Source organism: Pungitius pungitius, chromosome 6 (genome assembly GCF_949316345.1).
Source record: "Pungitius pungitius chromosome 6, fPunPun2.1, whole genome shotgun sequence".
In the NCBI taxonomy this organism is placed as follows: domain Eukaryota; kingdom Metazoa; phylum Chordata; class Actinopteri; order Perciformes; family Gasterosteidae; genus Pungitius; species Pungitius pungitius.
The window spans coordinates 17,110,847-17,131,812 of NC_084905.1; the positions used below are offsets into that span (position 1 = coordinate 17,110,847).

General features: G+C 47.2%; 2 protein-coding genes across 4 annotated transcripts in view; both read left to right on the plus strand.

The window, feature by feature from the left end:
• The window catches only part of LOC119195672 (pleckstrin homology domain-containing family A member 5-like), a 57,038-nt gene extending 51,116 nt beyond the window's left edge, over positions 1–5,922 (plus strand). Inside the window, exons 22-29 of one of the 3 annotated variants that reach the window (XM_062562939.1) lie at positions 281–401; positions 1,109–1,236; positions 2,411–2,623; positions 2,748–2,906; positions 3,324–3,457; positions 3,690–3,832; positions 4,105–4,204; positions 4,807–5,922. In XM_062562939.1, coding sequence (XP_062418923.1) covers positions 281–401; positions 1,109–1,236; positions 2,411–2,623; positions 2,748–2,906; positions 3,324–3,457; positions 3,690–3,832; positions 4,105–4,196 — 990 coding nt within the window. In that variant the 3' untranslated portion in view covers positions 4,197–4,204; positions 4,807–5,922. The remainder of the gene's footprint in view (positions 1–280; positions 402–1,108; positions 1,237–2,410; positions 2,624–2,747; positions 2,907–3,323; positions 3,458–3,689; positions 3,833–4,104; positions 4,205–4,806) is intronic. The other 2 variants (XM_062562937.1, XM_062562940.1) reach the window with 2 other exon arrangements.
• Positions 5,923–6,322: 400 nt separating this feature from the next.
• LOC119195673 (zinc finger protein aebp2-like) lies at positions 6,323–20,673 on the plus strand. The gene is made up of 9 exons (XM_037450802.2): positions 6,323–6,914; positions 7,483–7,693; positions 7,929–8,036; positions 8,168–8,354; positions 8,875–8,999; positions 12,937–13,004; positions 17,574–17,687; positions 18,823–18,852; positions 19,964–20,673. Exons 1-9 carry the CDS (start codon positions 6,370–6,372, stop codon positions 19,968–19,970), a joined length of 1,395 nt encoding a protein of 464 aa, XP_037306699.2. The 5' UTR covers positions 6,323–6,369; the 3' UTR covers positions 19,971–20,673.
• Positions 20,674–20,966: the final 293 nt, after the last annotated feature.

Consider the following 20,966-nt stretch of genomic DNA (forward strand, 5'->3'; position numbering starts at 1 on the left):
ACCCTTGTTCCAAACTAAGCTGTGTTTGAATGCTGCCTTTTTTTTATTTGGCTTTTAAAATAGTGTGTCATAGTTTTTCTTCAAGCTGTATATATTTTTGTTTGAAGGACTGTCAAAAGAGCCATTTTGTTTGCTGCTGTCTCTTAAGCCATTCGGCAAAAGAAAATGAAAACCAATGTTTCACATCTTACTTTGGAGCTAAACTACAAATCGATCATGACTGTAGATCTGTGTGTGTGTGTGTGTGTGTGTGTTTTGAAATGTTCTTTCTCATCTGCAGGGCCCAGACTACCGGCTGTATAAGAGTGAACCGGAGCTCACCACGGTGGCTGAAGTAGATGAGACCAATGGAGAGGACAGATCTGAACACCCTTCTGATAGAGAACATTCTGGAAACAAAGGTACATCACTCAGAGTAACATGGTGCCACTTTTGTGAGAACTTTTCAGCTTTTCCATTTTATTCCCACCGACACAAACTCAATTGCCTTATGAAGTATTGATCGTGTGACTTGATCAACTGGTTTCCAGAACTGAGTGTTGTTACTGTGGTATTTATACAAACATCTCTTTGATACAGAAGTTCAGAGGGTTAGGCTTCTCTCCAAAGCATTACGCCAGGTCAGAATATCACGAAGGAAATCTCATGGCAACCAGTATATGGCAGTATACTGGATGTGATTTACACCGCTCCGCCTTGGGTCTCAGCATTACTTAGTTATCCAATTAACCCGACTTTGATCAGACCCCGTGTCACAATACATCCTTCGTGAGGAGGTGGTTTGGAAAAGAGCAAATTGGCCTGAATCTGGTAAAACCGCTTACGCAGCGTTATGCCGAGAGCTCTGAAGTGGAAGGATTGCACAGTAGCGCCTCACTTGTTTCACACTGCCACACAATCGATGGTAGGAGCTTTCTGATGCTTCAACGTTTGCGGGAAATGCTTTAACTGTCGGTGGAGTGTGGCTGATGCAAGATTTCACATTCAAGGTTTCACCAATACGTGGAAGATTTCATCTTACTGACTAAAAGAAAATATTGTAATCAAACTACAAATATGTCATCGTCGAACCGGGACGCTTACTGACAGTTTGTTTTTTACCGACTAGGGATGTCCTACCCAGTGGGCATCGTGCCACCCAGGACCAGATCTCCAGTGACGGACTCCTCCTCCATCGCTTCGTATGTTACTTTGAGGAAGAGCAAGAGGCCAGATCCCATGGCGGGGAATCAAATGGTAACAGTTAATTGTTCTAAGCATGTGTAGACGACAAAACCTATAAAATAAAAACAATTCTGGGTGATAAACCATATTTGTCTAACAATTAGATCATCAATAATAATGCAGATTGCTTTTTTCTTCTCAGTTTCTTTTTTGTTTGTGGTCACAGAAAACTATCTGCCACTCTAATTGCATGTTCTTCCCACGTAATTGGCTGTTGTGGTTATTAAGCTGCTGGTCAGAAGTTAACATGTGGCAGTCATCACGTGACCAGGGTGTGACTCATGCTCCTAAAACCAGGCTGTCACAAAATAAAAAGCTTGGTTTAGACAGTTTCCAGCCTCTAAACCCATCAACTAAAATGTCCTGACCATGTCATCAGTGCACCACACGGTAGGGAGTGTGTGTCTGTGTGTGCTTCTGTTTGGAAAGACTGATGGACAAGTAGTATAAATTAACCTAAGTGAACTTTAAGAAATGTCCGCTGAGCGCACTGTCGTCCTCCCTGTGGGCCACGTAGCCTCGAGCTGTAAAAGAGTGTGTCAAGGGCCTTTTAGAGTTCAGCTCAGGCCTCTTCTGCAATCTGGACGGTGGAAGCTGCGTCCTCGGGCTCTGGACTGAACCCAGATCTCAGCCCTTACGGCATTGCATAGACCTGAAACTTCTCCTCAGTTCACTTCACATCCTCAGCTGGTCCTGCTCAGACAATAATGGGCCTACAGCCCTCTCTGAGTGCAACCATGTGTGCCAGCAGGAGCGTGTGCGTGCTTGCGTGCCTGCGCGTGTGTGCGCACACAGCAGCAGCTCAGGTTAGGGTTCCAGGAGCTGGAACATTAAAGAGCCGTTTTAGTCATTATTCTGGTTATTTATGTCAATCCTGTCTACTTTGTTGAAAGAGGTTGGAAAAAAGTATTTTTTTTCTCCAGAACGTGCGATCTTGCAGGAGACGATGCGATTAGTCCTATTTGGTTTCTAACAATAGCTAGTGAACTCTTTTTAATGCTGCCTCATAATGAGCTCTCTCACAACCACACTCAGCTAGACACCCAGACTCTGCACAGTAAAAGTTGACAGTGGCGACATGTGTCCTCCTGGCACGGGACAGCATGATTGACTTCTACGTGTTTGTGTTGCTGCGTCCCTTCCCTCTTTCTCCTCTTTCTCTGTGGGCGTCCCCTCTGGCTACCAGGAGCGACCTCGCAGCGCAGTGGAGCAGCAGCTGTGTGCCGCGGAGAGTGGGCGGCCCCGGATGAGTGTGGAGGAGCAGCTGGAGAGGATCCGCCGCCACCAGCAGGGTGCCCTCCGGGAGAAGAAGAAGGGCGCCCACGTCCGGGGCGGCGGCCAGGGAAACGCGCCCTCCCGCAGTCACTCGTTCACGAAGGAGAACCATTATCGCTCGCAGGTATGTGGTGACGGCCCAATAAAGTTACGAGAATGCCGATTACCAAATCCTGATATTCATGTCGTGGGAAGCATCTCTCTGCATTCCTGTCCCTTTTTTCATCCCCACGTGTGTCTCCTTCTAGTCCCAAATGAGGCGCAGAGAAGAGGGGATAAGTTGCATTGACGAGCTGGAGGCCTCGCTCCGGCTGCAGGAGGTGGTCAGGGACCAGGAGACGCCGGCCGAGGAGATCGCCCGTCTCAAAGAAGCCTCGCAGGACGACCACTTGAATATGGACCGAGAGGTGAGGCCCAGCGGGCGGGCTGTCCATCTCCTCAGACTCACAGGGCTATACTCAAAACCACAACATGCGTAATTAAAGAAACATACACTTACATGGTATTTTTATAAAAACACGTTGCCCTTTTCTGGATTCCATCAATAGAATTCCTGATGGTCTCACACTAAGTGTTCCTCGCTCGGGGACTGAGCCTGCGGTGATGCTCCATTTAGTTCTTACACACCCCAAATGAAAAATGTGGAGCAGGCTCTCTGTGCAAATGCTAACAGTGACGATCATCAGTTATTTGTCTGTAAATGTTCTGTTTGCATCTTTTTCACATTTGTATCTGCGTTTGTTTGGCTATTCTTTTCTTGGTAAAGCATTGGTTATCCCCCGTTCACTTGTTTGAAGTGTGTAAAGTCTGTCGTGTGTTTCCAGCTTTCAGTGCCTGACAAAGTGCTGATCCCTGAGCGTTATGTGGAGTCCGACCCTGAGGAGGCCCTGAGCCCTGAGCAGGAGGCTGACAAGCAGAGGAAAGTCGACCGGATCAAAGCCCTCATTGCCAAAAACAGGTACGCGGGTCATCGTGATCTGTCTGGTAACCTTAAGTTAAAAAAGGTGTGGATCTTTGGACAAAGAGGCTTTGCAGGTGAGCGCTGTGTTTCCCCAGCAGAGGTCATGCATAAAGATCTTTCAAGATGTGAGGGGCAAGTTTAGGTATCCTAGCAAGACATCAATGTGTCTATTCGCAGATGAAGCTGTACACTGCGTATTACTTAGACCATTGTGTGTTTGTGTTCTCAGCATGCAGAATACGCTGCCTAGTGTGGCGCTCAGCCCCGAGGAGGAGTCTGAAGTGGAGGTCACCGTACAGGAGAAAGAGAAGATGATTAATATGTCCTACGAGCTGGCGGCAGAGGCCTCCAAACGCAGCAAGCTGGTAGCAGGTATTTCCCCAGAGAGAAGAGGGATCTGAGGGCACGTGATATTAACAGAAGCTTGTGTGAGCCTAAAAATGCTGGAATAACAAGCTGCAGCTGCCTCATTTGTCTTTGTGCTCAGTCATTGACTGTTTGTTCATTAGTCTCATTGGCTGCTGTGATTATGTCATGTGTTGTTTGGCCGTTGAGCTACGGATGTGATTTTTACTTATTATTTACTTATTATTGTTTTTTTGTGTTTGCCTGCGTGTGTCGGACATCTCGCTCTTTCATTGCAGTGAAACGCCTGTCGTCCTCTTCCTCACCCCTTCCGCAGCCGTCTAACACACCCCCTCAACTCCCTGACGGCTCTCACTTCATGTGTGTGTAGTAGCACCAGTAAGGGCCTTCTTCCACCTGTTTTGTCCAAACTCAAGATGCTAATGTGTTCTCAATCATTGTCTGTGGGTACAACAAGCATGTCATGATGACTGGATTTAGGATATAAGGAGGAGTCCATTTGCATGTAGTCTGTGTTGCTGTAAAACCACTTGCTTCTCCTTTTTTTGTTCTTAGCTTGTATCGTGTGACGCCCCATGACTCCGCTCAAAGTTGCGGTGCGGCCTTTGTGCCGTAAAAGCGGCCAATACAAACGTTATACTTCATTTTTGTTGGCATTATCAGAAAAGATTACATTATTAACTAGGTTAACGTTAAAGGCGGTGTTGTAAGGGTGCTATTTTATATAAGTATACATACATACTAAGGGTGGGACATTTGAGAAAAGCCCTGAATATAATACAGCACACCTCCACCCCTAACGAAGAATTCATCGAACCCCTTTGTGACGGGGATAAACAAAACCTGAATCTTATAGGAAGTATATAGGAAAACGTTACATATCCCCTGTCTGCTATAATTTTTGGAACATCATTTAACCTTTGCCCCCATTTAAAAAAAAAAAAAAAAAAAAAAAAAAGTCTCACATTCTCTCTCTACAGCACAGGCTCTGGCCTCAGTGAGAACCTACACCTGAAGGAAACAGCAGAGGTGTAAAGATGCCCCAGAAGGCTTCCCCCAGGACCTCAGCACAAGGCCGCAGCCTACAGAGAGTGAAACTGCCTACTCCGTTCTCTGGGTTCTTAACTTCTGACTTCTGTATGCTCACTGTGACGTCTTCAGCTCTTACGCCACCATCAACGCTTTCCCTCCCCTGCCTTTTCTCTGTTGGTTCGCCTCGCCTCCGAACACAGCTCGATACTCTTATTGTTGCAGTTCCATTTTTAGTTTTTACACGGTTTTTAAGGATATTTTCATTATTTATTTGGTTTTATTAGGTTCTTGTAGGAGTGTGGGCCAACGTTGGTCATCAACATCCATCCTGTCATCAGCTTGATGGTCTCATGACCAAATCTTTCAGCTACATTTTACATTCATGTTTCACAGTCTGTTCTAAAAGCTTACAAGAACAAATTTTCCCCTAATTTTACATTTACCAGATAATCCTAGTTTTTTATAAATTGGTTTGTTTTTGGAGACATCAGCCATTAACCAACCATTCATATGTATCCATTTATTGTAAAGGACATTTGTCATTGCAAGAGATGAGTTTATAAGAGATGTAGTTTCCTCCATTATAATGAAAGGAGGAGCCACTTTATTGCTGCAGACCAATATTATTTGTAAATTCTCCTGTTTCTAGGTTGTAATTATTTAAAGTGGGATCTTCTGGAGTCCCTGTTGCATTGTTGCCGACGCATATGTGAATGTCTAAGTCACTCTATACTGTCTTTTTTTTGTATTGCTGAAAGTTATATTTAAACTAAAAGAAGGAAAAAAACTAGTTTGGTTCTATTTTATGATGTTAGTTTGAAGACTTGGAACTATGGGGTTAAAAAAAGATTAGCACATGTAAAAAGCAATAAAAAAGACGTTTGTGGATCCAGGATTCTGTGTACAAAGTGTAATTATCAGATGTTTACTGTGTATATAATGTACATGGTACAGCAGGATGGGGATGTATCCAGCATATGGTTGCATACTAAATTTGATTTAAAAATGTTCATATCCCATCTGTTTTATATCATGTGAAATAAATGTTGCTGTTCTTAAAGAGAGATTGGGTTTTGTTCTTTGCGAATAAATTTAAACTACTTCCCTTTTTTTTCATCAGATCAGGGTTCAGCTTGGTGCTGGACGACTAAACATTATGTTAACATGACTCGGGCTGAATTTATATGATCATTGTTTAAATATAGAACTGCGGCTCCCTCTAGTGGTCACTCTGCAGCCGAAAAGTGGATTAAAGTCTATGCATTGCATTTATTTCATTGGAGACGTCATCTTGCTCATGTCAATCGCCAGTTAAATTTCGTAAAGCCCTGTAATACTTTTGCTTTCATTTGGATTAATAACAAACGTATTGCCTGAACTGTTTTCATATGCTGTACAACAATGATCGAGGCCAATCAGCGTGCAGACGGCCTGGTTTGAGCCCGCCCCTCTTCAGTGACGCGCGTGTATTTCCATATCGAAAGTGTCTCGCGGGCACCTACGCCGCTGAAATGGCTGCCGCGGCTGCAGAAGGACCCGCCGCAATGTTTGTTGAGAGCGTCGCAGCGGCCGTAGATACACGCGAGGGCGACGGCGGGGAGAAAGATGAGGGGGGCCCTAGCGAACCGGAAACGGGAGGACGGGGCGGTGGCGCAGAACCGACATTGTCAGCGTCCGACGCGGCGGCCGCCGAAGAGGAGCCCGCGGTTGCTGCGGCAGAGAAGGCCCTTCGGGATGCGGTGACAAGCGGCGGCGTGCGGGCGAACGCGGAGGCGACGGCCGCCCCCGAAGAACCGCAGCGAAAGATGGAGTCGCAGGGAAAGCCGGGGGAAGGAAACAACGAACCTGGCGCCGTTGACGCATCGAAAGAAACTAAGGAGGGACCGGGAGAAGGCGGCCAGTGTCCAGGCACCGACTGCCCGAAGAGCGAAACGGTTGGCGAAGACGGCGAGAAAGCGCGCGGCGGTGGCGGCGAGCCGCACGAAGAGAGGCGGCAGAGTGTGGAGATCTCCTCCTCGGATGGGGAGCCGTTGAGCCGTATGGACTCGGAGGACAGGTTGGTCCGGGGGGGATATAGATGAAATATACTTATCCCTCATTGGACAATCCACTGTTAGCAATTATACCAACAAATACCTCTTTAATAAGTACATTTCAAAACGTATTCCGATGGGTGCAAGCTGTCCACACACTTAATTGAAAAATTAAATCCAAATTATTTTGCTATCACACTTTAGTAAACTTGCGCATCGGACCATGATTGGCTTCCAAATGTGTTTTGAAATTGAAATCTCAAACCAAAAGGAAATCACAGTTTCTAAAAGGTAATTTTACGATCCCAACGATTCCAATTAATGAAACAACAGCAAAACGTTGGGCTTTAGACCGTTACAGTAATTGTTCGTTGTCGAATGAGTGACGCTCCTAATGTGACGTTGACAGCGCAGCAGGTTAATAATCTAGTCTTCACAACATTGAATATCACAATGACATTTTTTGAGTGATGAATATGGCATGCATGGAAAATCAGTTGGAGCCCGACGGCTTTAACGCACACTTACTATCTAATGTGGCTTAAGAACATCTGCACCTGCCCCCCTCCTCCATTTCTCTCTGTCTCTCAGTGTCAGCAGCACCATGATGGAGATGGAGAGCACCATGTCCTGCGGGCGCTCCACCCCGGCTATGATGAACGGGCAGGGCAGTGTCAGCTCCTCCGGGGACAAGAGCGTGGCCTTCCCCTGCTGCTGGGACCTCTGTCCGCAGTCCTTCAACTCCAGTCCTGACCTGGCAGAGCACATTCGTGGCGTCCATGTGGACGGACAGAGAGGAGGGGTCAGTGGACTTTGAACTTCTGCACAAACGTCATGTAGCCAATGTTTAACAGTTTAACATTGACAGTCCAGACAGACACCCAAAACAGAGTTCAGATCCAACCGTTGATGGTTGAATTAGCAAAGATATTCCTTAAAAGTAATCACCTTCTCACAGCTGTCTTGGTAACTAACCATGCCCCACTTTCATGTTTTTCTACTTTTCTTTCTACATGTCCATCTCCACCCTCCCTCAGGTGTTTCTGTGTCTATGGAAGGGTTGTAAAGTGTATAACACCCCGTCCACCAGTCAAAGCTGGCTCCAGAGACACATGCTGACCCACAGTGGAGACAAGCCCTTCAAGGTAAACATTCAGGTTAATATGTGCAGTATCGGCATACTGAGTAGACAATCCAGTTGTATACAATGTTTGTTGCAACGATTCCCTTCTACGTGTTTGGGAGCGAGTGATGGAATGTGTTTTTCCCGCCGCAGTGTGTAGTTGGTGGCTGCAACGCCAGCTTCGCCTCCCAAGGAGGGTTAGCTCGCCACGTCCCCAGCCACTTCAACCAGCAGAGCTCCTCCAAAATGTCCGGACAGTCCAAACTTAAGGAAGAGTCGTCCTCCAAAGCTGTGCTCAGCAGGAGGAGGAAACTCAAGAACAGACGCAGGTGCTCCCTAAGTACGTACCGAACACGCACTGACCCCACCTCACTTCAAAATGTGGATGAGGATACCGGGGGGGGCGGGGGGAGGGTCTCTTCAGATGGCATCATTTTTTCTTTATAACCTTTTTTACAATACACACAAATGGCATGTTGCACTTTTGCGCAAATCTCCCATTTTTGCTCTTTTAGTTGAATATTTTTATATTATTATTTCTAAAATATTTAAATATTTCTATTGTCATTAAGAGACTTCACCAGTTTTTTTTTTGCATTTTTTAGTCTAGGGCTAAAATAATAATATCAACGATTCTGATTTTTTTTTAAAACAGCATTTAAAATCTTTACTTACATATTGTAATTCAGGTGGAAAGGGAAACTCCTGGGTGTCTTGTCATCTGACAGTTGTCTGTAAACAAAACGCAAGACAAATCCTACGACATTGAAAATGTGAAATGGATTGTTCTTCCACAGGTGGAACCCTGATGTTATATGTTGTTCTACTTCTACTCTCATGTGAGTGTTTTCCTCCTCCAGCGAGGCCCCACGACTTCTTTGATGCCCAAACCATTGACGCCATTCGCCACAGGGCCGTCTGCCTTAACCTGTCCACCCACATTGAGAGTGTGGGCAACGGCCACAGCGTGGTCTTCAACAGCACGGTAAGTCACCGCCTTTCTGCTTTAATGGATTCAAATAGCTGAGGTGCACAGATGAGGGTTGAAGGATGCGTTCTAAAATATGAAACCTGCTTTTTCTGGATTCGGCATTATGCCCTTTACTTCTGATAAGAGAACTATTTCATATAAACATGCATATACTGTAAATGCGGTCAACGTATTTTTAATTTATGGTGTTCCATTATCAGACACCAGGGGGCAGGAAAGCCTCACTATTTAAAAATCTGCCTGCAGATTTTTCCTGAGTGCAGTTGAATTGAACCTCGAGAATCGCCCCGAGGCTCCATGTTGCGTTTCTGTGAATCGCGCTTCACGGGAGGGACGACCGGACTGTTTATGTGTGCGAGCCCGGTGTCTGCTACGATATTAATGAGCTCTAAAAGGCCTGTGCGCCTTTCTGCCGAGGGCACACACACACACGCAGGAACAGCTACTGTTCAGCTGAAGGACTCTTGTTCTCTCCCTGAACGTGGCTTCAAGGGGGGGGGGGGGCAATTATGGAGGGAGATTCAGCGTGATGACATGCAGGTTTGAATAGCAGACTCTTTTTGAACAAATTCATTTCTTGTGCACTTCCACTTCCACTAGGGAGCGCTCTATCCTTTGTTTAAACAAGAGCCCGTAATACGTGCATGACATTTAAAGCATACAAATGGATAGCTATGCACCCCTTTCCCACTTAGAAAGGAATTCCGCCTCCAAATAATTCAAGCATTTCCGAAAATGTGCAGCTTCAGACAAACTCGCTGTTGGTGTTGAAGTGCAATTAGAGTGCTGACACCGGCTTTATCCTCACAACAGCGTTCGTCTGCTCTCGGCTCACTCCCCTTTCAACTCTTTTCTGCTCCTTTCTGCTCCCTGTAAACCTCAACCGCTCACCAGCAGCCAAGAATGTTAAAAGAAAAGCAGAAAAAAAAAAAATAAAGAAACTGTGAAGATAAAGCTTGGGAAGAGGTTAAGAGAGGTAACCACATATTTGGACACAGGCGGAGAGGGAGTAAGAGCCAGCCGAGGGAGGGAAACGGAGCCTCAGAGAGAAAGGACAAGGAGACAAGGAGAGGGGGGAGGGAGGGGGGTGCGGGAGAGGGGGTGGTGGGGGGGGGGTTAAGTGGAGTTCAGGGTCATGGAATCGGAAGGAGATGTGGCCAGTTGGGCACAAATTCTCCTCTCCTCTAATCCCCGGGGGATTGTGGCGGAGAAGGACTGCGGCGCTGCGTCAGACTCCCCCCCCCCCCCACCTCCTCGGGCCCCAGCGGACCCTCCCAGGCCGGGGGGAGGCGCAGGGGAGCAGTGGGGGCTCTGTGGAGTTTGGCCGGTGGGCCTGCTGACATGCCAGAGCAGCTCGGCTATGTTTATGATGGGATATTTTTGTTATTGCGCCAATCTGCGTCATCCGCAGCTTGAACCCCCGACCCCCCACCCACCCACCCCAAAACCAGACAGGCACCCTGGTTTTTAAGTGGGCCTGCCCTCTCCCCACCCCCGCCCCCCCCCCCCCCCGACATGGGGTCCAGCAGTTTCCTTCTTCTTCGTCTTACCTCCCTCTCTTGAGTCCGTAGACTTTTTCAAAGCAGGCGACCTCTCCGGCTCGCGAGCACTTCATGCCGCCTCAAGGCAGGGCCGCTTTTTACCAGGTCACGGCCTGTGATCATCAACCCGGTGCTCTCAGTAGGCTCTCTCTCAGAGTGGGGGGGGGGGGGGGGGGGGGGCAGGTTAAAAGCTGGGCGGTGGGCGGAGTCTCTGCCTGGAGACGTTTACTGCCGGACTCGCGAGGCTCCGTTGTTGCCTCTGAAGAGTTGTCTTGTCGGTAGCCCTCTAAGCCCCTGGTGGGAAGCCAGTAGATAAAGGCCTAGGCAGATAAACACGGGGGAAATGCAATGACAAAATTAATTTATGAGGCGAGACTAATGCTCTGAGAAGCTGGGAAAAGAGGTTTTATTTGTTTTTTAAAGATTGATTCGGAAAAGTCTGAGAGGGGTCTCTAATGGCAATTTAATTTGATCTCAATAAAGGAAGTGCAATATATATGTTTTGATTTGTAGATTAACTAACATCATCACATGTAGGCCTATTCTTTACATTTGACAGAGTGACAGGATTATTTTCAGTTAATTAATAAAAAATATGGAATAGAGCAAATTGCATTAGGCAGAATACACTTTAAATCTCCCTCTCTAAGTGCCCTCAAACACAAAAGTCAATGAAATATAGCGTAATAATGTATTTGTATATGGAAACATATTTATGACAATTTTTTTTTTTTTTAAATCTAGTCAACTAATGAAAAGCTTGATCTTGTGATTCTTCACAAGTAATTGGCACAAAAAAATTGAGAATAATCCTAAAATAATAACGCTAAATAAATAATTGGGAGGCTGTCACAGATTAACATTTGCATATCTAGTAAGCGGATTATAAACGTATCCGCCCGAAGAAACTGTACCGTTTAGTTTAATGCAAACGAGACAAATAGGAAGGGGGGGGGGATCCCAATGACATCGACGCGCCATCCAAGCAACGGCCTCATGCCTCATGTTCACATACGTGTCCGAGTGCAGCGGCACAACAGAAGGTCACAGCAGGTTTCTGTGAACGTGTGCTGCTCCACCTTCTCTTTCCCACTTTTCACCCTTGAAAGCTGCATCCCAGACAAAAAGGGAAGGACTTGTCTTGTCGGCTGTTTGCTAAACCTTCTTGCAGATCAAATCGAAGGCACCAGGCCACCAGCGACGATAACGTCGGAGAATATGTCCAACTGAATGTGTTAGTGGTGACGGCAGCTGTCATCATGATGAAACCTCTTCTTTCACTCACGGCAACACAGGAGGAGGATGTTTTCTAACTTCTATTTACAAAGTACGGAGGAGACGAGTGTTTTTCTTCGACAGCAGACCAAAACACGGCAACGGCGTGGAAGGAGGCCAGATTGTCCGATCAGGCAGATAAATAAGAATAAAATTAATCAATGTTGTCTGGGAGGACAAGAAGGGTTGTAAGATGAGTGATTGTAGTTTGTGTGTGTGTGTGTGTGTGTGTGTGTGCAGCCCCGTCCCTCCTGTCCTCAAACCGGTTTCCATCGACGCTGCGGGCCGAGAGCCAGAAATGATTCCAGATATTTATGTGCGTAAGAGAAGTTCTTCACACGTGAGCTCACTCTGTCTCCTAAAAATAGACATTCCTAACAAAAATGAGCCCAGTGACGCAAAAGGTCGGCTATGGCTATTTTTTACACTCCTGGTTATTTTTCCAGCTTTACTTTCCCCTTTCCGACAATATTTCTGCACATTCCAGACCGGTCTTTACTATAAACCAACACAGCATGATGGATGAAATGTTACACATGAAAGGGGCCAACTATTTAGGAAATTGCGTATTGTCTCAACTGTATTTTCCCAAGAAAGAAAGGACGGTCCTGTTGGCGGCTGTCAGACCAGGTGAACACAACTCGTAATGTAACTGCGGTTCGACAGAGGGAGTCACTCCTAAGGCGTCTCTTTCCCCCCCCCCCCCCCCCCCCCATGAAGGGCGGACGCTCGGGACTTGAATGTCCTCGGCCTCACGCCGGGTTGCGTGGGCGATGGATCCGGCCTTTGAAAATAGAAATCTCGCCTGAGCTCTCGCATGCATTATTAAGAGCGCTCGCGTTGCTCATTGGTGGTGGAACGATCCCACACTGCAGCACCCGGCGAGATGCTGGAGGGGGGCAGGTCTTTGAAGCCGGCTCTCTCAAAACCCAGCGCATTTGTTCCATTGTGATGCCTCCCATGAGATGTAGGTCAAGTTCCTCACCTGTCTGTTTGTGGTGGTCACGGCGCCAACGCTACAGCGGAGACTCACCGGGCCGCAGTGATCGCTCCTGTCCAGCTGTGTGTGTCTCTTATGGCTCAGCGTGTGCGTTTGCTCGATTGTCTCTGTGCAGGTGGTGGCCAAAAGGAAAGAGGGGTCTGGCAAGGTGAAGGTCCTCCTACATTGGACACCTGAGGACATGTGAGTAGAGCCGTGTAGACTTTCACCACGGAGAGAGTTAAAAAAACAAGGTCACTCTGGTGCAGCGTCTCAAATGCCGACAGTTTGAACTGTACATCGTCCTCTTTTTTTCAACAAAAAACCTGCCACATATTTGTTGTGTCGGTTTGAAACCCTGTTCTGTAGAAGTTATCTACTAACCATTCTCAGGCAGGTCTTTCACGCAAACATTTCCTTTTTGAGCAGCATTGGTTTAGTTAACATCAACCATGTATTGTATCTCCCTGTGATGGTTTTATGAATCTCTCCTCCATCCGCGTATCCTCCAAATCCGACCTCTGTTGGGCCATCCAATACTTTCTGTGGAGAGCTCTTGGTGTCGGGATTCCAGGTCCCTTTTTTAAGTCCTCATCACACCACTTGATGTAAACGGATGTCTGTTTGTGGCGCTGGTTCTATAGCGGGTCCGTGAATGAATATTATTCATTTCCCAAAACGTTTTTAGACGAATCCCATGTGAGGGGAAGGCGAACCTCGACACAACTTAAGCCCCTCAAGCGTTTGGCAGAAGAGCGAGGAGGTTTGAGAAGGGCTTTTGCAAATGGGTTTGTGTCATCGAGAGAGAGATTAACGTGGACGGACGCGTTAACATTCAGCAGGGTTCTTGCTCGGGGAAGCTCCCAAAGGAGAGCAGAATAGAAAGGAAAGGAGAGGAGGTAACCAGAAAGGAGAGGAGGAGGAGGAGGAGGAGGATGAGGAGGAGGGAGGGGGGACAAGGTCAAAGGAGACATTTAGCTGACTCTTTTATCCAAAGTGACTTACATTACCCATGCGTTACATGTTGCCTGGGGAGCAATTATGGGTTGGGTGTCTTGCTCAGGGACACTTCGACATGGCACATGGGGGCAGCCGGGATTCAAACCGCCATCCTTGCTGCTCCCAGCGCACCACGCTACTCCATGCGCCACCATCGCCCCAGTGGTGATGGACCCAGACGATGCATCGTGAGGCAGATCGCAGCTGACAGCTCCCGAACGAACGTGCTGCAGCTGAACCCTCGTTCTACCGGCCCTTCGTCTTCCCCTCTCTGATCCACCTCTGATGTCTCCCCCTCGCCCCGCACGTGGGAGTTTAATCTTCTGCATTTGGGAACTAATGAGAGAAAGGAGGTAGAAGAGGCGGATGAACTCTGGCGATCGGCAAAGACTCCTCAGATTAATTCCAAACAGAGAGACGCAGATGGAGATTGATCCTGAGACTCAAAGACGGATGGAGGCGGAATGCGGGAGACAGAAAACGGTCGAAGGTGAGGAATGGAAGTTGGAAGGAGACGGTTGTGGGAGAGAGAAATGAAAAGCAGAAATAAAACCGAGCGAAGGACGTGATCAAAGAGGGAAAGCGGGAGTTTTTTTACTCCGTCCTCTCAGGAGAACTCTACAAGGCTCATGATTCTTGCACCTGCTCTGAAGCAAGACAGCAATTAATACGCATGAGCAGAAGCCTTCCATAGAGGTGAAAGAACACACAGTGTTCCTGTGAGGGTTACTTAACTAGACCAAAGTAGGAAGGAAACGCTAAAGCTACACGTCACAGGTGAATCGACAGCGTTCTTCTTGTAGTGACCCGTCCAGGTACAGATTAGTTATTTCACAAATTTCCCAGAAAGCCCAAGCTTATCCAGGCATTGGATCGCTGCTCAGGGATGGGATCAAGCGTCCTGTAAACTGTGGGGACGGTTGGTAATGACTGTCTGTTTACACGAGTTAATGTTTAGCCTTTGGCGCAATACAATGTCTTTTGTAGCTGACCGGCAATTCAGGGGTCATCTAGTCGGACATCAAGGGCCAGGGACGACATCAAGTCTCTCACTCACACACACAGAAAATGATTAGCCACGTGAATGTGGGAGGTCATGTTTATTAAAGTTGGAGCAAACCATTCACATTCCTACCAAGACTCATTAACTCCATTTGGATGAATGAGTAACTGATTAACATAAACCATTCTGAACATGAATCACCAGCGGCGCGCTGAAGAGGAAGAGGAGGAGGAGGAGGAGGAGGGGAGAGGGGCTGAGAGAGAGAGAGAGAGAGAGAGAGAAGGATAAATGCTGTCTAATCTTTGACGGATGGCTGAATGGGTTCCCCGACATGCTGTTGACATACAAACCCAGTGAATGCCCCCGGAAGCATGCTGGCACATCCTTTTTGTACCGACTGCACTGTGCTTTTCATTCATTCACAACCTTTGGTTATCTTGTTTTCTGTTTTGGTAACTGCGTAAATACAAACAAGGCCTTAGTAAAAGCTAATGAGACCTGTTTGAAATTGACACAAGTATAAACCGCCTTTTTGAAGCCGCGTTGGGGGGAGGGGGGGGGGGGGGGGAAGTGCCACAAATTCTATTGTATGACTTTTCCATCATACGTTTGTAACATAAACCTCCCAAACTCCATAGGGTCAAAGGGCATCATGGGAACTTGGTCCAATTAAATTAGCAACACTAATCGTACAGCACTTCGTACGGAGTGACTGAAGCTGTGAGGAGGCGCTCGCTCGTTCTGCTCCTCTTTGATCGGGGACACAATGAGGAACGCTGCACCTTGATGTCTGTCGGCAGTTTATAGATGTACTAAAGATTACAGTTAAGGAACCACTGCTTTTCACTAGCAGTAATAAAACAATCTTTCCTACCCGGGGTCAAAGCATCGCACTGAGGCGAAGCGGTCATATAGACGTCCATCAAACGCATCGTTTGCCCAACGATATATGGCCCTGACCCGGGATTCAACTGTGAGAATTACGGCTCAATGAGAATTGAGCAATCTAATAAATACTACACAAATAAGTGTTTGGGTACAAGGAGGAGCAACCCGTTCAGGACCCGGTTTTTAAAAGAATAGGGTATGAGTGTGGACTGAGCTGATGATGCACTCAGGTCACTGAACACCCAAAGGCCTTCATGCTGTTCCTAATAAAGTTTAGTGCGTTTTGGCCGTTTGACCTCCACTCGGTGGCTTTGTTCCGAACGAACTTCTTACACGGGGAGCTTGAAGGCCCGGAGCCAGCCATCAATCCGGACACACTCGCTCCGGCATGTTTACAGGGAGTCCGGATTGGATTGGGCAAGTGAGCGTGCGCTCTCTCTCTCACGCACACACACACACACACACACACACACACACACACACACACACACACACACACACACACACACACAGAGTGTTTTCTGCACTCATTCATTGGAGGTTTGGGTTGCACGAGGACACTAACTCAGGCCTAGCCTAAACTAACGCTGCTTTGAAGGGAACTGTTCCTTGTCTTGTTGTTGCTGCCTCTTCTCAAACTCACTCTTACTTCCATTGTGAACATTACAGGGGATGGTGACACTTTTACCATAAAAAGAAATGGAGAACTTGCCTCCATAGTCATATTTCTTTTTTAAATCATCACATTTGCATGAGCAAGTTACTTACTTTTATTTGTGTTTTCTAAACCAGTTTTAAAAAGCATTTACCCTATTTTTTTCTTTTTCCACTTTCTTTATGAATACACTAAGCTTACTTAATTTAAGAAAACTACCTACAGGAACTAGGACTTAAACACATAAGTGGATATGCAATCTGTGTTAAAGTGAGCGTTTGTACATTAACAAGAGAACCCCACCACACCCCACCCTTTTGGTTGTTTATTCTCACCTTTCCTCCTTGGTTCTCCACCTCTTACCTGCACCCAGTCGAGCTGACAGTGATGCATGTGAAGTACAATCTGCCCCCCCCCCCCCCCTCCTCGCCTCTCCTACCCAACGGGCTGACGAGGCATGTGAATGAGTGATTTGGGTGCAGCCGCCCGTTTTCTAACTGCCGCCTGCACCGAGTGTGTGTGTGTGTGTGTGTCTGCCTCTCTGGGGGCTCCTGTGATGACGCACATAGTGACGGGGGGAATGTTGGGGGAGGAGACGGAGCGGGGGCTAGAGGAGGGAGGGGAGGCGCAGTCGACTAGCGAAGCTCTTTGTTTCTGCTGCACCCCGACTCGCCAACGCCACATGCTCGCACGCTCCCTTCTTTCACCGGGGGGGGGGGATCGCACTACGTTGGGTGCAGTAGGGGGGCCGCTGAGCAGCATACTACACCGTGTGTGTGTGAGGGGGGCGGGAGCGGTTTGTGTGCTTAAAGAGCCTAAAATCAAGCTGTTCTCATTGTTCTCCCAAATCTCTGAAATACACACAGTCTGTGTGCACACAAGTGAACAAATGTTGATCATGAAGATATAGTGCAGAAGTTACTTGTAATTAACAGCAGGGAGGAGAGTAGTTGGCTTGTTCCTCTGAATGTGTGTGTGTGTGTGTGCGTGTGTGTGTATGTGTGCGCGCTTTGGTCAAGGCCATGTTCTTTCCTCATGGAAACATAGGAAGGTGTTAACATGTGCGCTGGACTCAATGAGGCTCTTTGTCCATCCCTCTCACCCTGTTCCATTCATCCTTACACCCACTCCACCCCCTCTCTCTCCCTCTTTCTTCTCAGAGCTTCAACCCTGACCACACGTCTTCTCTCTCTCTGTGTGTGTGTGTGTGTGTGTGTGTGTCCTACAGACTCCCCGACGTATGGGTGAATGAAACGGAGCGATCTCAGCTGAAGTCTAAAGTGGTGCACTTATCCCAGTTACCGCAGGACGCTGCCATGCTGCTCGACCCAAACATCTATAGGTGAGTTCTGACGTCAACAGTGGCCTGTTTGAACACGTGCACCCACACACACACCTGCACACACACACACACACACACACACACACACACACACACACACACACACACACACACACACACACACACACACACACACACACACACACAGAGACACACGGGTCATACACTGCTGCAGATGCGAATCTTGTGTCAGGCAAACACATGTTATCCATGTGTAAATGTTTGCCCTTTGTACCACCAGGTGGCACCAACTCCTGATTTGATCAACTACGGCGCGTGTGTGTGTGTGTGTGTGTGTGTGTGTGTGTGTGTGTGTGTGTGTGTGTGTGTGTGTGTGTGTGTGTGTGTGTGTGTGTGTGTGTGTGTAGGTGTGTGTGTGTGTGTGTGTGTGTGTGTGTGTGTGTGTGTGTGTGTGTGTGTGTGTGTGTGTGTGTGTGTGTGTGTGTGTGTGTGAGAGAGAGATCAGAGAAACATTTTAAACTGTTCAACCTGATTCAGTACGTTAGCAGCAAGTGCAAAATGTTCACAAAAAACAAAAAGATGTGACACTTTTAGGATAAAACAGGAAAACTGAAATGCTCTTTCCTCTTGCAAATGAGACTCCACTGCTTGTATTTTTGTTCCACTCGACATTAACCGTGATGTTATTCAAATCATGTGCAGACTTGTTCCACTCATCCATGAGATGAAATAGAACAAGGTTTATGATGCACCGTAAAAGGCCGAAGATGAATCCTGAACAGTGTGCCTAAAAATAACAAGAGTGGTCATCTCGCCTCCCGAGGGTGCTGATCAGCACGCAGTCCGGCTGATTTTAATTGGACCCGGAGGTTCAGTAACTTCAGGTGCTGCCGCTGGACTCTGGTTTCGTATTTGAATGTAACCGTCGGCACGCAGCCAGTTCACCTCAGTGTTGTTCCAAAGCATGAGGTCCCCAAACAAATGAGGTGGCTGCTCCCCGTGGCAGTAAGCGCTGCGGCGTCAGAAGCCCTTCACCTTCACAGCAGGGAAGAGACGGACGTAGTGGCCGTCCAGCGATTACGATCCTCCTACTGGGCTGAAATCGGCTCCTAACACACGATCACACGTGGAGACGCTTTTATGCCGCCTCACAAACCTTTCCTTTTCTTTTCAGGGCACTTCCTCAAAAGCGGCTGAAGCGCAGGTAAGCTGAAAGAGTTCATTAATTGAGTTAAATGTACATAATGATTCACACTTAGAGGTCTTTTGGGATATGGATTTTAGAGGCACAGTACACCTGTGTGTGTTTCTGATGATGCACCAGTTATGCACCAGATGCACCAGTTATTTCACCTGGTTATAGAAATGCAGCATATCAATTACAGAATACTCACTGTATGTAATGTGTCATTATTATGAAGTCATTATATTCTGTTTTGATACCACAAATACCCAATACCAGAATATAGGATTTGAAAAAAAGTGAAAAGTGCAAGTCACTATATTTGAATATAATCCCTTGATTTAGACTTATTGTGGTTATTTTCCACTTGATTCTTTTACGTTTGTTTTTTCTCTTACATTCCTCTTTACATTTTTAAATTTAAATTAGCTTTCTTTGCGTCGATTGTTGCAGCAACAGCGCTGCCCCTGGATGAACAGGGAGGGGAGACATCAAAGATAGCCGCGTGATGCGATGTTGCCACAGCATGGGCTCCTTTTCATCAACAGCCGTGCACAGTCCTTTGTACCTCACGGTGGTGTCGCTCTGTGCATGCAGGGACCCATGCAGCACGGTCGCTGCATTAGGCTCCGCTGCCGTGTTCCTGTACTCTCTGAACACATGCCGTGCCTTCCCTTGTTCTTTGTGCTGTAACGGAGATCAAACAATGGCGAAGCCTCGACGCTACGCTAATAACGGTGCATCTGCAGAGAGCTCCTCGTAGCTGCGGCTCCGCTGTGGGGATCATTACTTATCGCCCACGGCTTCTTGCTTCCTGTGTACCGTGACGCCAGTTAATTGGGAAACGGGCAAGTTCGGAGGCGCGACCGTGGGCGCCTGGCTCGTAAACGAGGTCATATTTGGCCATCGTTCATTATTCCATGTGTTGACCTCAGCCGCTCAGTGCAGCTCAAGTGCTGAAATCCACCGTGTAGTGTGTGTAGTGTGTAGTGTGTGTGTGTGTGTGTCTCTACAAATGGAGCCAGCTCTGTGTTTGATCACCCAGCATGAAGCCCACTCCTGTGACTGTGATCCCTCTCATGACAACACGGAGATCGACTCATTCTGTCCCTCTCTGTGTCTCTGTGCCCAGCCTGTGAGGACTCGTCACAGTGGACTTGGTGCTTGAGTCTCCATGGGACGGGACGCTCTTGGTGCCGTCTCCGCTGAGCGAGGGGACGATTGAACGGAAAGGAAATGAAAACTTGGGATTTCTCCCTCTTTGGTTTTGTTTATGTGAACAACGGTAGAAAGATGAGACTCACAACTTTTTGAAGAGTTCAAAAATGAAATGAATGTTACTTTTTTAACTTAAAATATTGTTAATACACTGTTTTTTTGTCAACTATTTATGCTGATTTGTAACTTATTTTTATACCATGCAAATGCTGATGTAATGTGAAGGTTTTTGAACAGAGCCGTATTTACTGTGATAATCTATGTTTACTGTCACTTTTAGGCATATTTGGTAATGTATAGTTGTAACTAAGCTGTACATGAAAGAAGCCTTTGGATGATCCTATTTATACCTACAGAACGCAGTACTTTTAAATGTATTAGTGACATTAAAGAGGGAGGTTTGAAGGTCTGAATCTTAGTCAGCATGGATATGACTAACGTTTGTATCAAGCACTCAAAGTGTGAATCACAACAGTTAATGTTCTCCCCCAAGTAACGTAAACTGCGTATATTATAGTTGTTCATTTACTTTACTGCTCTTTAAGCACACGGAAGCAAAAAAAAAACAAATGGTCTTTTACTGTATGCGATGGAATGCTCTGCAATAAAAACGAGGGAAAGGACGGATGTTGACAGATGTGCGTTGTTTGTGCGGATGACGAGGACGGGCCGGCGTTCGCACGGCACAAAAGGAGCGATGCGCCCTCGGCCGTGTGAGCGCGACTTCCTGGTGTGTGCGTCGTGGGGCCGGGACGGGACGGGTAACGGGGGTCAGAACCCCCGCCGGCCTCAGCTGTTTGCAAACATGCCTGCAGAGAAAAACAGGGGGGTTCAGGAAGAGGTCTTCTGCAATGCGGCTCCTCTGCTCTTCCACGCCAACACCATTCGTGGGGAGTTGGGACTCAAAACTATAACGA

Excerpts from the sequence above, each read along its gene's own strand:
- LOC119195673 (XM_037450802.2), top strand. The coding sequence starts at position 6,370 with ATGGCTGCCGCGGCTGCAGAAGGACCCGCCGCAATGTTTGTTGAGAGC. Across the intron at positions 13,005-17,573 it reads CATTGGACACCTGAGGACAT|ACTCCCCGACGTATGGGTGA; the intron begins GTGAGTAGAGCC and ends TGTGTCCTACAG. Across the intron at positions 17,688-18,822 it reads CTCGACCCAAACATCTATAG|GGCACTTCCTCAAAAGCGGC; the intron begins GTGAGTTCTGAC and ends TTTTCTTTTCAG.